This window comes from Atractosteus spatula, chromosome 25 (genome assembly GCF_055471065.1).
Source record: "Atractosteus spatula isolate fAtrSpa1 chromosome 25, fAtrSpa1.hap1, whole genome shotgun sequence".
NCBI lineage: Eukaryota > Metazoa > Chordata > Actinopteri > Semionotiformes > Lepisosteidae > Atractosteus > Atractosteus spatula.
Genome location: NC_142730.1, coordinates 4,268,167 through 4,283,372, shown reverse-complemented (window position 1 = coordinate 4,283,372; position 15,206 = coordinate 4,268,167). Strand labels below are relative to the sequence as shown.

At 39.3% G+C, this 15,206-nt stretch overlaps 1 protein-coding gene across 1 annotated transcript; it reads right to left on the bottom strand.

The window, feature by feature from the left end:
- Positions 1-2,970: 2,970 nt before the first annotated feature.
- Positions 2,971-11,921, bottom strand: LOC148815114 (aldo-keto reductase family 1 member B1-like). The gene is made up of 10 exons (XM_088905852.1): positions 11,668-11,921; positions 9,476-9,643; positions 8,477-8,593; positions 7,649-7,726; positions 7,376-7,498; positions 6,274-6,380; positions 5,951-6,032; positions 5,499-5,582; positions 5,055-5,137; positions 2,971-4,036 (listed from the first exon to the last, which is right to left on the bottom strand). The coding sequence occupies exons 1-10, from the start codon at positions 11,731-11,733 to the stop codon at positions 3,994-3,996; spliced, it is 951 nt and encodes a 316-aa protein (XP_088761978.1). The 5' UTR covers positions 11,734-11,921; the 3' UTR covers positions 2,971-3,993.
- Positions 11,922-15,206: the final 3,285 nt, after the last annotated feature.

Genomic DNA, 15,206 nt, shown 5'->3' with positions numbered 1-15,206 from the left:
ATGAGAAGATGTTGGGCTGCATTGTACTGTATTGGCCCCCAAGAGAAAAAAGCCACGCAGATGGCAAGATGGTTTTCTTGATCCCAGTCTTTTCTGTTGTTGAAGTCGGCATCCACAACCCTACAAGGTGATCAGAGAAACAGGTGACACACTATTGGATTTCAGGAGCATGGTGACATGCTTTTATTAGGTAACGATGAACCCTGATGATATGAACCCCAAGCAACCTGTCTCCATCACCTGCATTCAGGGCTCATGCGCTGCTTCTCTGCTGCTGTGATCAAAGCCATCCAGAGAATGTGGGCAGTGGGGAATGTGTACAGGATGACATACCTTGTTTACCTTAAATTGCCTCCTGGGGATGAAAAAGGTAGTTTGAATGGATTGGTATGGAACTGAATTGTGCTCCATACCAAACACTGGCACTCCTGGCACAACAGCTATGCCTATAAGCTGATCTTTCTTGGTTTGATTTGCCTTGCTCTAAAACAAATCCTCCTAAAGCTTCTGAATTGATCACGGGGCATGGTTAATTCTACACGACCCTATCTCAATAGCTTCCTTCTCTCTTGTGGAGCTCCCTTCTCGTTTTCAAGGGCACCACTAACAAAAAAAACCCAGTTCTAATTCTACATGTAAGGTGTTTCACCTCACTCAGCTTCCATTTTGCATCAAAGCACAAAGGTCAGTTTCCAGTGCCACAGAACTAAATGCATTCCAGAAGAGAACTGCACAGTGCAGACAGGTACACTGTGTTTTGGGACAATTCCCAAACGTTGGGAAGTTGACCTGTCAGCATCACACCTTTGAAGAATGGAATGCAATCCTTTCTAGGTGTTCTGTGTTCTTGTTAAATGTGTGTGCAGGGAGACTGATGTTCCCACTTGTTTTTGGCTAGAGTATTAGTTATAGAGCAATTAACACCTTCCTACACATTTAAGTCAGTGACGCACATAAGAACCAACCTGTAAATCTACACTTTTTATCTGTGTTTTATTATCAATTGGGCTGCGTCTGACAACAGAGGAGGGTATATGACACAGTGGACTTCCCGGGGTTTCATACCAGCTTGTTTCTTTCTCATGCCCGTCAGTTCAGGAAGTACCACCTGCTGAGGAAGGCAATTTTAAATGATCAAAATGGTGTGCTGTGAAAATTGCGTTCTTTCAGTTTCACAGAAAACACCAGATGTGTCTAAATATAGAAACCACAACAAAAGGACTGTTTGCTCAGAAATTGTCTTGAAAGTATCACCCTAGTCTTTGCTCTCGCCTACTTTAAGCATATAAAATATCAATCATATTCTTGTTTCATTTTCTCATTGTTATTGTTCTCACCTCTGGTAACTTGGTTGTACTGTAGTCAAAGTTATTCTTGTGCAATCCCGATGTTACATTTGACAACCATGTGTCAAGAAAGTGGTGCACCATTTCTGAAAGCTCACTGTCTTTACATCTGTCCTTCGGATGAGATGTAAGACCGAGGTCCTGACTCCCTGTGGTTATTAAAAATCCCAGGGCGTATCTCGAAAAGAGTAGGGTTGTTACCCTGGCCTCCTGGCCAAATTTCTATTACTAAGAACTATTTCCTGCTCTTCATCCTAAACGAATTACCTGTTGTGATCTCATGTCTGTGTTTCACAATTGAGTCTGGAATTGTCTCCTGAGTTTATGTTCTCTATACTCATCTTCATCTCCTTGTTATATGCTAAAGGAATTAATACATTTAAGCCAATTGTAAGTAATAAATCCTCAGACCATGAACCCAGTGAGTGCTCCTTAATTTGCTAATTTGCTTGATTTGCTATTTCTTCTTTCCTACCCAGTTCTCAGTCCATGTGCATACAGTACATTATGTGGGGTTCCTACGACTTTTATATATAGAATTCCACAAGGCTTTCGATACTAGGGATTGAGTGCCAGAGAGGGGCAAATAAACATATTTTGCTTAGCACACCAGACCTTTCCAGTGTGTTCTGATAGATGAATATTACATTTCATTATCCAAAGTAATTTCAAAACAAGTCAAACTGAGTATATGAGGTACTCATAAAATATGAACGTTTAAGTCCAAGATTAAATTCTTAATCTACTATTCCACATATTTATCACTATTTATCAAAAATCATGTCCAAACATACATCTACAACAGCTTTGAAAGGCCTCATTGTATTGATGTATGAAGAGGAAACGTTCTGGTTAAGACCACAGAATGTATTTCTCTTAAGAGGCCTGTGGTTGAGAGGCCAATTCATACTTAAACACAGATGGTAGATGGTAATTAAAAGTATTTTAAAAAAATTAGATAGCTGTTGAATTTATCGATTTAGGTACTCACAACATTTACATTTAAGTCTTTGAAGCCACACATGCTGGATCTTAAAAAGTTAATGTGCTTTATTTTGTTTTGCAGTTTTACAGATGTGATTCCAGGACACTTATGTTGATCAGTGGAGTCAGTGCATATGTGCTGCTTTTTGTATTTACAATATGTGATCTTTTATTTGTCACCACCAGTCAACAGTTAGATGTACTGTTCAGCACAGAAACTGCAATATTTAGGAACAGGCAACAGTTCATTGCATGCTGAAAAGAACAGGAACACTGTTTCTTTAACAATGAAGCCTACAACGCTGACACAGCTCCCTACTCAGACCTCTACAGTATTTAGAATTATTAACTAACAATGTTCAGGAATGTATCATGTTGGTATTTTTAAACCAATTCCAGAACAGCAATGCATGTTCTATAATGTATTGACAAAAATTGTATAAAACATTATAAATGGGGTCTCTTTAGAGTTATACAGTACCATGTTAACATAACATCCCTTTAATTGCTCTCCAAATTGTCCAGAAGACGGAATCATCATCAGACAGAATGCTTAGATATGCTGGGTTTTGCCTGAAGGTAGAAGCTGCCATAAATACAAAAAGGGGAAAGACTGAATTAGAGAAGCCATTAACAAAAATACTTTGATGTTTTTTAATGACACATAATTTTCATCTTTTAGACAAAGAAGGAACAATAAAATAAGTAAATAATGGTAAGATATACAGGAAAAGAATTTAAGGGGAGTTATGCTGAGACTGTGTAATTCACCTGCATTGCCTCTTTAGAATATTTTCTACAATTGTGCTCAGCATGTTATAGAAAAGAGATTTTTGTGGTTCTGGATTCCGAAAAGAGATGAGTCTATTCTGTGGGCTTCTTCAGAATAGACTGTGAAAAAAACACCAGAGGACACTTGGAAACGAATCAGAACTGCACTGAACACTAAGAACAGAAGGCACACAAAAGGTTGTGGGAGTGACATTTATATGTAATGAAACTTCGATACTTGCTGTGCATACACAAGAAAGTTTTAGTTCTTTTAAGGGCATGCTGCCCGAGATTTTTGACGCCACTCACTACTTTACAAGAACATTTTTTCTAAACCTTACCATGCTGTAAAGAAGACAAAGATAACGTTCAGGAAGAGCACTGTTGATTTCTTGTTGTGTTGAGTCAAAATTCAGTTTAAGCCTTATTATTCCATACTGGGAAAATATGATGTACTGCAGAGCCAGACAACATAGCCACCCTCACCAGCCAATGTGACGTGTAAGATGTCTGGCTGTGTGTATGTCTGTACAATCAGAAGAGTATAAAATGTAGAATAAAAGGGATAAGGCACAGCCCTGTGGTGTTATTTATTTTTTCCTGCTCCTTTGTTCGCCTATAGGATTTTCAACTATAATGTGAGTGTGTGAACGAGAGAGAATGTGCCCATTTAAATTAGAAACCCCTGTTCCAGCCACCCCTGTATCTGTCCAGAACCCAGAGCGGTCACAGATGCACATAAATCTTTTTATAGAAGGCAGACAGAAGATTTTCCCACTCGGGGAAATGTGTTAAGACTCGAAGTCTTTGGAGAAAACAAAACATGATCAGAAGAATCAGACATCAGTAGCATCCAGGTGGAAGAGAACTGTATTCCTCTCTCTCCCTCTCCTCAGTACTCAGCACTGAATGGGAAGTCCTTGTGTTTCACACACCTGGCAGAAAAAGGAGACAGTCTTTTTAATCCCATTATTGTGTTTCTCGAGATCCAGGATTTTCATTTGCCGTGTTTGAGCATGACCATGTGCAATGAAACATTGTCCCTTTTAACCTTAATCATAAACACATTATTTACTGAACAGCTGGATGATACCAGATCTTCCTTGGGGCTTTCACAGTTGTTTTTTTTTAAAAACACTGCAATAAAAATATACTTTCAAAACAGGGATCTATTATTCTATGGCCCTAGCAATTAGAAAACTGTCATATCTCAGCCTGCTATCCATGAGCCAGCCCAGACTCCAGGTGGAACCACTTATTTGTTTCCAAATAAGCCACTAAGGAGCCTAGCTCAGATTGCTGAGTTTGAGATTCATTCCTATAGTTTCTGTATTACCCAGGCTTTGACTTTTTTATTTGCTGTGTGAAGCAATGTGCAGTGCTTAATACTCTTTCCGTTTCCTCAACACATTGGTACATCCCTGTTGTACCTTGTGTTACATCTCCAGACACTTTTTTCCCCCAAGTTTTCATTCAACCCAAACTTCTGCAACTCCCCAGAGCCCACAACTGTCTCTTCTGTCTTGCCACCTCAAACATCTGTGGTTAATTACATTAAAGAAACACTCGGGTTAATTTTCCCCTTAAGTGAGACTTGATATCAGTAGGTTAATAATTAAGGAAACTAAAGGGAAACCATAGTTTCATATTAAAACTTTAGGTTTTTAATGCTTCAGACACTGTTTCCAGACCCTGGCTGCATACAGTGATAGTGTTTTACAGAGCAAAGTTAACACCATGGATATGTGCTCTGGTGTGAGTGTACTGCAATACCATGTTAATTAGGAGCCTTATTCTTCTTGCTTGGACATGTGGAAGTAGTCTGCCTTATTTTGGCTGATCAATACTTGTGATCTTCACTCAGCATATAAGGATCATTTAGCAATGTAGCTAATATGCTGTCTTTAAAAAAAAAAGTTGGGTTTTCCAGTGCTTCACATCTGCAGTACTTACATGTCCATTGGTAAGGCTCTCCAGTTTCTGTTGAAGCTCATAATGGTATTCATATCAGCCTCATCCAGTTGAAAATCAAAGATCTGCCACAATAAGATGATAGAATTTACATTAGTTTTTCCAGCAGCCTGAAGAAGTCAGTGACCTTCTGTGAGACACTCTTAGGAAGTGTCTTTGAATCTGGTCTGTAGCCATCTACTTTCTAACCAGAAGAGGGCACTGTGATCAAACCAATGAATGGAAATTAATGTCTCATCATGAAGAGTTGATTGCTGCACAAAATTCACCAAGAACAGTTTGAACTAATAATGCGTTTTCCAACTTGATCCAGCAAAATCTATTAGAACAATCGGAATGCACTGGTTTTATTGACAGGCACACAGCAAATCATTTCCACAACATATCCATTTGCAGCAACCCTCCTATCCCCGTTTCCTTGGTTACCTTGAAATTCTCCTCAATGCGCTGAGGGGTGACGGATTTGGGAATGACCACAACATTCCTCTGAGTCTGGAAGCGGATCAGGACCTGAGAAAACAATACCCGTATTGTGCATCACAGCTGACACTAGGTATGGTGTGGAAAATGACAGGATGGCTTATTCATTTTGATCATTTATAGAGCTTTATCCTTAATTTAGATTGTTAATTTTTGGTGGATATAGAGTATTTTGCAGAATATAGGATTATGTTTAATTTTATTATGTATACCTTCCAATCTAATTATAGTTGTCCATAACCACTGACAGAATCCCAGGATGTACAATGTACACACTAGGCATACAGCCACCCCCCCACCCCCCATCCATGAAGATCAGTTACTTCCATCTGCAAACACTACCCTGAGCATGAAAAGGTAATGTACTTTCAAAATCCCAGTGAATTCCAGCGGTCTACCTGAGCGGTAGTCTTCTTATGCTTCTGAGCAATGGCCTTAATTTTTGGATCGTCCAGCAAAGAGGGATCTTCTGGTTTGGCCCTATAAATACAACAGATGTAGTGTATATTTGCACATTTTGTTTATACTTCAAATCTAGATGTTTTTTTAATGTTAATCCACCGATGAAGCTAAAACCTGGAAAAACATTATTTGCATGAATGCATATGAAGGCCTGAGAACACCAGGCTCATACTGTTTGACAATAATAAAAAAAAAACACCTCCTCCTACACAGCGTTGTCTAGAACACCCTGTATATCCTGATCTACTGGATTACTCACCATGGTCTGTCTGGGGACCCCAGCGGGCTGTAGGCTGTCACACCAATGCCTCTGGATTGGCAGTAATTAATCAGCTTTTCCTGGGTCATGTATGGATGACACTCAAACTATAGTAAAAAAATATTTTAAAAAAAATCCCGTAGTTTTCATAAATATGAAGGAAAGGAAATTAGAGGAGAAAGTGGACAGCTGCGATAATTACTGTAAGACAATTCAAACGCTCACAAAGTCAAAGTTGAAAAAGTGGGAGATTTGGAAACACTGTAACAGCAGGGAGACAACAGTCTAAAGGGAAGATAATGTGAAATATGCAGCAGTGTCAGGCCTTGGTAATTTATTTATTAGGTTAGGTAATTAGATCTCCCCTTTGTAAAAAAAAAATTACCTAGTGGAGAAATTGATTTATAAGCAAACTGAGCCACAGCATTGTATTAATGAAGAATTACTGTACCGTATGCAAAACCATAGACTGCATGCAATCTGTAGTTTCTCTACCATGCCAAAAACAAACCCTTCAACACCAGGTAGCCCTAACATGTACGTAATGCTGTAAAAAATCACCGAATATGCGACCGAATATGCACACAGTGTAAATCAGAATGACAATTATTTTTCTCGCTCTCTCTCTACTGGCGCAGCCACTGCTGACCTGGTCACCATGTGACCTGCTGTGAATTCAAGAGTGCCTTCCAGTACATTCAACCTGAAGGACAGTGCATCCGTTTGCAAGATGGCTGGCAGTTCACAGGCCCCTGGAGTCACTGTTCCCGCGAAGATATCCGGCAAGATATCTGTGGCAGACTCATTCCCACTCAACCCTGACAATGCCTGGCTAATTGTGCCCCACTTGAGGAATCCAATTCAAAATGATGAAAGACATCAAATGGGTGTTTTCTGGACCATAATACTGAATGTGCACAAAGAGTGAGTACATTTGCAAGTTTAGTTAACCAAGTATGGTGATAGGGGACAGTGCTATCTTCCATATCAGGTATTTAACTAAGGTCTTCAGATGTTATGGTCATAAAAGGTACTAAATCACAGTTGAAAATTTTACTTTTTCTTATACTACTGCAAAGCAAAGAGAAAATAATGAATGAACCTGATTGGAAGCAGGCTTGTACTTTAAGCCTGGCTTCTTCAGTATGGCCTCCAGCTGCTCGTGGTTGAAGTTTGACACCCCAATGGCCTTTACCTTTCCAGCGTCCACCAGCTCCTCCATTCCCTGAGGAAGAAGGTATCATCTGTCACAGTCATCCACTAACAGGAAGAGTCGAATAAAATTAACTCTGGGGCTTGAAAGAGCAGGCACTATCATTTGGTTTAATAAATGATTTTATGTTACTCTATCTTGAGCGACGGTTGCTTATCTCACCTCCCAAGTATCAAGGAAGTTTGTGTCATCTGGCACTATTTGACCATTGCTGTCCAGAGGAAAAAGCTCATCGCCAGGCTGCAAAGCAGAATTTGGTAGGAAATTCATTTGTGGTTTCAATTGTGGCATCCCTGTGTGGTTCAATTATGGCAAAAGCAGCATTCTTCAAAAAACAAAAGTAAATTTTTATAAACGAGAGGAGGACATTTGACTCATCTACCCTGTTTCCTCATGAGCACAATGGTTGTTTTTGAACTTCACAGACATTAAGGGGCAAACATATGGAAATAGTAAACATTTTCTACAATATTGGAAAATGAGTCTTGACTATTTAGACATCTAACTTGGCTGCTAAATCCATTGCTTTTCTAATCATTTCTTCCAATTCAGGGTTGCAGGGAAGCACGGGCCTATCCTGGCAAGCAAACGGCACAAGGCAGGACACACTGGATCGATGCAGACACACACAAACACAGGCACGCCACTCACACCACTAGGTTTCTTGACTGTGGAAGGAAACAAGGGCACCTGGAGGAAATCCACATGAACATCCAATACATGTTCACTTCTTCTCCATTATTTTTGAATTTCTATATAAAATAAGTGAATGGTACCTTTGATTAAGATACATTCGTGCTGTACTTTCTCACTGTTTCCCTTCTCCAACTTTGCGTATTCTGCTGTGACTCAATTCGTGACAGTAGTACGCAGGGTTAACTGTACAGTGTATTAGTCAGAATATAACATTAAGGGTGTAATTACCCACAATGGCAACTGCATGTCAGAATTGATGAGAGTGTCCCTCTACATCTATAACAGACACCTCACCTTGAACCCCATGGGCCAGTGCATGAGGTAGAGGTCCAGGTAGTCAAGCTTCAGTTCAGTCAGAGTCTTCTGACAGGCCTCCTTCACCATTGACTTGTGATGGAAGGTGGACCACAGCTGTGGAGACGAAAATCAATTGATTAGATGGCCAATGATTTAGAGTCATTTATAAAATTTGTACATACATTCATTTTCATCCTGTAGCAGTCACTTCTGAGAGCCCTATCACATCAGAACTCACAAGCTAAGTGAGCTTTGTTAGGCCTGGTCAGTATTATAGATCACTTCTAGTGAGTTTCAGGTTGCTGATGGAAGTCCTATTGGTCGTAAGTTGTTCTCTTCAGTCTGAACCACAAATTCTAGTTTCCTGAGGTCTTTAAAAATCCTGCGATACTGTTTGAGTGTTAACCTCACTATGCTTCTTCCTTAAATCCTGCTTTCATCTCCAGTTCTGATCAAGGGCTTTCTCACCTCGTTGTGGTTGAGAAACATAAACCTAGTGATGCTTTGTTACTCTACATGTCAGACCTTTCATAGACTGTCCATAACAAGGCAGAACACTATACTGGATTTGCAGTCTAAGAACTCAACAGATGAGAAACTGACACTGTCACCCTATGAGCTGGAGAAGAAAAACTCAGGGAACTGTGAACATGACTATATTTTCTTTTGGAATTGAAGAGTGTTGGATTTGTGGAATTGATTTGTCATTAAGAACGAAACGTTCAACCTCCTTCATGAAATTTCCACTGGAATTAATGAGCATCTCAAGAATCTGTCTCAGATTAGCAGGGAACAGTACTGCTACATTTTGGCCACATAGGTTCTGGAATGGAAATGTCTGCTTTAAAAAAAAATCACTTTTTCTAGTACAATGGAGAGGCAGTATTTGTATTACACTTTCTTGGTTGTCTTTAGAAGAAGATCATATTCCTTGTTTTCATCCCATCTTCTCCCATTGGTTTTCCACAATGTCTACATCTCCCTGGATAAAGTTACCTTGCTGACGATGAAAAGGTCCTCTCTCTTCACTACCCCCTCCTTGACCTTCTGCTGTATGGCAGCTCCCACTTCATTCTCATTCTGATAGATGAAGGCACAGTCGATGTGGCGGTAGCCCACAGAGATGGCCGCCTTCACCGCCTCACAAACCTTGCCTGGAGGAGACTAAAATATTAACAGATAAAAAAATCCCTAAGAAATTAGAAAAGTTCTGTGTAATGAAAAAAAAAAACCCAAAGAATTGTAGGAGTCTAAAAATACTGATATAAAACGTCCTGTCCTTTGTTAGAATTTCTATCATTATGTACCTAATTATATGTGATAATTTAACATTTAAAGCTTGTTGACACATAATGGTTACCTACAGGGTACAGAAGCACTTGGTGATCCTTAAGGATGAAATACTATTGTAAGAATAATTAGAACTAGTGGTACAACGTCTATCTTGTCAATCACCAACTGAAGAACTGAAGGCCTTGTTGCACTCAAGAACTACAATAGACTGGCATCAGGTTCTGCAAGTAGGGACCTCTGCTGAATGCAAGGCATTATTAAAATCTGAGCAGGGATAATGGTTTGTGGTGCCAACACCTTGCATCTGGCCTGCAGGAATGCACTCCATTCTGGCTGCAGAAGACAGATGAAAATATCTGAAGAAATTGATTTATGTGGGTGTTTTTATAGGGACCTCGCTCACCAAAGTGGGCATTTTTTTATGTTTTTTTTTTCCTCCCAGAAAAAAACAGGAATGGGCTGCATTCCCACTTTCTTTCAGTCTGTATAGAAATTGCTACTTTAAAAAAAAAAGTGAAACACAAAAATTAAAAAGTTAGTCATTTATAGCAGGCTTCAAGCTTTTGTACATATAAGCATGGCGAAACTTGGGAAAAAAACAATCAGGCCTCCATCTGTTCAGAGAGTGGCTGTATTTCAGACAGGCATTGTTGCTGGGCTCTGTCCTTTGTAGAGACTAGTCTGCAGTACACTTTTGAGTATCCACAGTGTGTAATAAAAGCAGGGGAATGACATGAAAGGATTCTCAAGATGTAAAGCAATGATTATAAAAAACAGACTCAAGAGAACTCAATGACTTTAGTGTATTATGTACTGTTAATAATTATTGATTCAGTTTTACCCTGGGGGAGCACAGTGGTGCAGCAGTTAGCTCTTCTGCCTTGCAGCACTGATGCCATGGGCTTAATTCTGGAAGTGGGGTCCTACCTGCGTAGAATTTGTATGTTCTCCCTGTGTTTGCATGTACGTATGGGTTTCCTGCAGGTGCTGTGTCCGAAGACACGTCGACAGGTTGATTCGCTACTATGAAAACTGGCTCTTGTGTGCATTTGTGTCCGTGTGTGCCCAGCGATGGACTGGCTCCCAGTCAAGGGGGTATCTCCCCCTGCGCCTGTTGCTTGCTGGGACAGGATCAAACTTCCCTAGCCCTGAACTGAAGGACAGATTTAGAAAATAAATGGATGGAATTTTACCTTGGCTCAAGATGCAAATATATTCTTCATGCATGCATTATACTGTTGTGTGAAACGTTTTCTATCATCTACAGTACAACTCGCCTTAAAACAGTTATTTGCAAAAAAAAAAAACATTTTACAAACAAATAAGTATTTTTGTCAAAAATATCTTGGTCTGTGCTACCAGGGCGGTTTTTTTGCGAGTTCTAAAGATTATGAAGCCTGCAGTATTTTTACAGAAACATTAGGCTGAAAATTTATTTTTCAGGTATTCTCTTACCGGACCATTTATCTATTATTTTCGGTGACCCAGTCATTACTCTTTATTTAAAAAAAAAAGTTCATAGATGTTCATAGATTCCGTGCGTTAAAGGCTCCGCCCTCCCCAGTATATTTGTAACACCAGATTATTTTCATTGTTACAGAAGGCGGACGTATTGCCGAATCTACTGTACAGCACTTTTGTGCAACTATCGTGCAAACTCAGGTTGCGCAGTCCAGAAATTCTCAATTAGTCCATTGTTTCTCCTCTGACAAGAATACTGCACGAAGCAAGTCTTGGTAACCGCTTTCCTTGCACTTTAACACGAAAATCAAAGTACGAAATCACTAAAGTAATCATGAAGTAGTAACAGCTGGCAGGAACGTTTTGAAAAATATACATTGCACGCTTGCTGGCGCACGAAATGAAAGGATTTAGGTGTGCGAGTGTCGTCCTACCTTCCATGTGCCGAGACCCAGAAGCGGCATCTTCGCGCCGGTGTTGAGCAAAAATGAGGTCGCCATTTAAAATGAAGATGTGAAATTCCTCGATCGTTGTGTTGTTTCTTTAACTGCGTTTAAATACAGAACGTGTCTGTGCAGTTCTTAAAGTTAGCCCACTTCTGCTCTCTAGGGGAGTAACCCACTTCACATGCTCAGTGTTGACATTACGACGAGCAAATTATGATTGGTTGACTTTGATTGGTTGGAGTGGCTACACAGGAAATGTTATATTATTTCAAGATGCAGATTCGGCCGTTGGTCTTGAAAGCAAAAACAAGCCCTTATATTGTATGCACCAATCACATCCCTCCGGTGGATTAGTGAAAGTATTCTTTAACTATGTGTGGGCGAGTGCTTTCTACAAACACACCTGTGTGTTATTGCACTCGGTCTCAGCACATTGTTAGTTAAAAAAGCGTATGCACAGTGTATATTGCATACTCTTGGACGAGGGTTATTAATTTCAGCAATGTTAACTTGCATGAATTTTCTAGAATGAACGTGCATTCTAGCAGTACTGTTGGAAGTGATCCAGCAGCTGCAGCTGTAGAACAACAGTACGTGGGAGTAGGGAGTGGCAGTGATGACGAGCGGAGAGACTGGGACGCTATAGCTACAACTGTTTTGCCCTTCCTTTTCAAATGTATAGTGCCCGGCTGACATTAATACTTTAAAGCAAAAATTCAACTCTTCAGTACTTAAGATAACCCCTGGCCTTGCAATGCTTGATATGACGTGTGCAGACCTTACTCTCGTATTTTTTCCCCGAATTTAAATGTTTTAAAGGGAAAGGTATACACATAGCACAGTGCAAAGAGTAATTTCTTCAGTTTAAACCCGCAAATAAAAAAGGGAGTGACGCATTTGATTATTTTTAAAATAATGCTTTCATGAATTAAGTCGGCGTGTCTGTTGTAAGTTCTACTGCAGATAGCTGAAATCCCAGACATGGACTAAAGAGGTCAGGGCAGCTTTTCAGCACCTGTAGCGCGGTGCAAACTACAATATTTTGGGAAAGGGTGGTGTGTAATATTATTCCTCCAGCAACTAGTAATCACTGCCTACAGAACTACATTTCAATGTTACATTTCATGTTGTACTATGTTGCGTATGTAGAATGTGCCGATTTTTAAATGATGTACTAGAGTGCTTTCAGACAATATCCCAGGTTTATAGCAAAATACATAGAAATGTAAGTTCCAAGATATACAAAGTAGAGTAAAGGAAATAAACATCAGCTAAAGTAATGATACAGAAAAAAGGTTAAACTACAACAGGTAATTAGAATGTAGGCTACTCTCAACATCACTATTTTTTGCTGCGATACTAAGGTATAAACTTCATTATTTTTTTCTTAATATCAGAACTATTGTTTGTCCTGGAATGAGCGGTATTATGTCCAAAAATATATTGAGAGTTCTGCCAAGGAAGGGGGAGCAATTTGCAAACACACTAATTTTAAAACTGTTTAAATTATAGCAATTAAAACAAGATAGGGTTCCGTGCTTTAATGCACTATTAAAACCAGTACACCAAATTACAGTAGAAAAGATTCGATCTGAGCTTTAATTTTAGTTTGTTAAAATTGCAACACAATCTTATTTGCCAAATTTTTCGTAACTCGAAACAGGAAATTAGGGAGGACTGCACTTGCAGATTGTATCACGGTTAACTTTACCTAAAGTAGGGTTTAAGAGATGCAGAACAACATTCCGATAAAAATTGTATCGGAGTGCTATTTAGAACATACGAAGACAGAATTCAATAGTTGTTTTCTCCGCAATACTACCAGATTGGCCCACAGTAAGGACTCTTGAGCCACGAAAGATTCCCTCCTCTAATACAGGAAGGGTAGTAAGATGTAGCAGTTTGAGGCTGGCAATAAGATTAGGCAGAAGGAGTTTGATGAATACAACAGCAATCATGAATTTGTTTCTAGTCTTTCATTCTTCATTGTTAAATACTGTATAGCTAGCTGTAACTAGTGAGTAGGTGTTTATTATAATGAATATGATAAGAGCCTCATATTTACTCCCTGTACAACACAAAGAGCTGGGTGTTGCTAGGTGTTGCAAATGTTCATGCCAGGTGCCTTGTTGGGGCAGAGCAGGTACAATGATGGGTGGTGATCAGAGTCAGACCAGCTTGATGCTTTTCTTGGTTTGGAAGACACTGTGGCAATAACACTAAGGAAGGTATCCTTTCAGTATCCAATAACAGGGAGGCAGCAACCGATCTGTGACATGGCAGCAGTGAGAGGCAGGTTGTCAAGCAAGGTCAGTAAAGGTCAGTTAGGTTTCCAGAACACTTCTGGTAGAAACTGAAGGCCTGTACAAAACATCGAACAGAATGCAACTTCTTGTCATTCAGAATGCTTGTGACAGTGTAATAACATTTTACAATTTTACAAACATACTGGAAAACAATAAGAAATCATATAGGGCTCTGCAATGTTCAATTAGTATTTATGAGTGGACCTAATAATCCATTCATGTCATTTTGAAATCCTGTTTCTCCTGTGCCTTTTTCAATATGACCTATTCTGTTTCTCTTCCTATATTTGTCAGTATGACCTACAGTATGCATATTTCTAGCTATCCTTTCATACTCACCCTTACGGTATGTGACCATTATACAAAACTTTGTAAAACAATCTCTCATACAGAGTATATCTTTATACAGAGTATTGCCCATGAAGAGGCAACTGGAGTTCTCCCAAGGTTTTTTAGAGTTTTAAAATTACATAGTTTTTGTACATTGCTCAGTACTCCAAAGCAGCAAAACACATAAGCCTAATGAAACTTAATCTTAAATGTCCTCTCTTGACATGTAGCACTTGAGCTGTTTCCTGGAAAAAAACAACAAAAACTTCTCTCTCCACTTAAAAGATTCACAGTATAACTGGCCTCAAGTCTGTTGCCTCCTTCCTACAGTACATTCTCCCTCTGGTGTAACGTGTAGTATTTTAAAATGAAGAATTACTTGAGATGGGTTCGTGATTTTGAGTGTATTAGTGAACAAAGACCGTGCCTGTGTCAGAGGTAGAAACCAGAAGGTGCAGAAAAACTCATAAAATCTGGGTGGATCAAGTTGCTGAATGGTGACATATCCTATGTCCCATGTATGAATTGCAGAGTCCGTCTTGATAAACACAGTAGTCCTGATATCAGCTATAATTTACTTTAGTTGTAGTAAGTAATTTGCTTATTTTTAACAAGTAGCTGTGCTCCTTTTATTCCTAAACCTTGATATTTGTAGCCACGTATACATTATATATTGAATATACAAATATGAATTTAATTGTATTGTATGTTGTCTGAGGCAATTGCATTCTACAGTATGCACTGTAACTGTGGTAAAGAAAAGGAATGACATTGCAAATTTCATAGCTTAATCCCATCTGTCAACAGGCAGTTCAGGCAAAGAATAAGGGTTTAGCTAAAATAATTTGTTTAGTTTTGTTTAGAAGCTAGTTCCATTTACTTATTGCATAA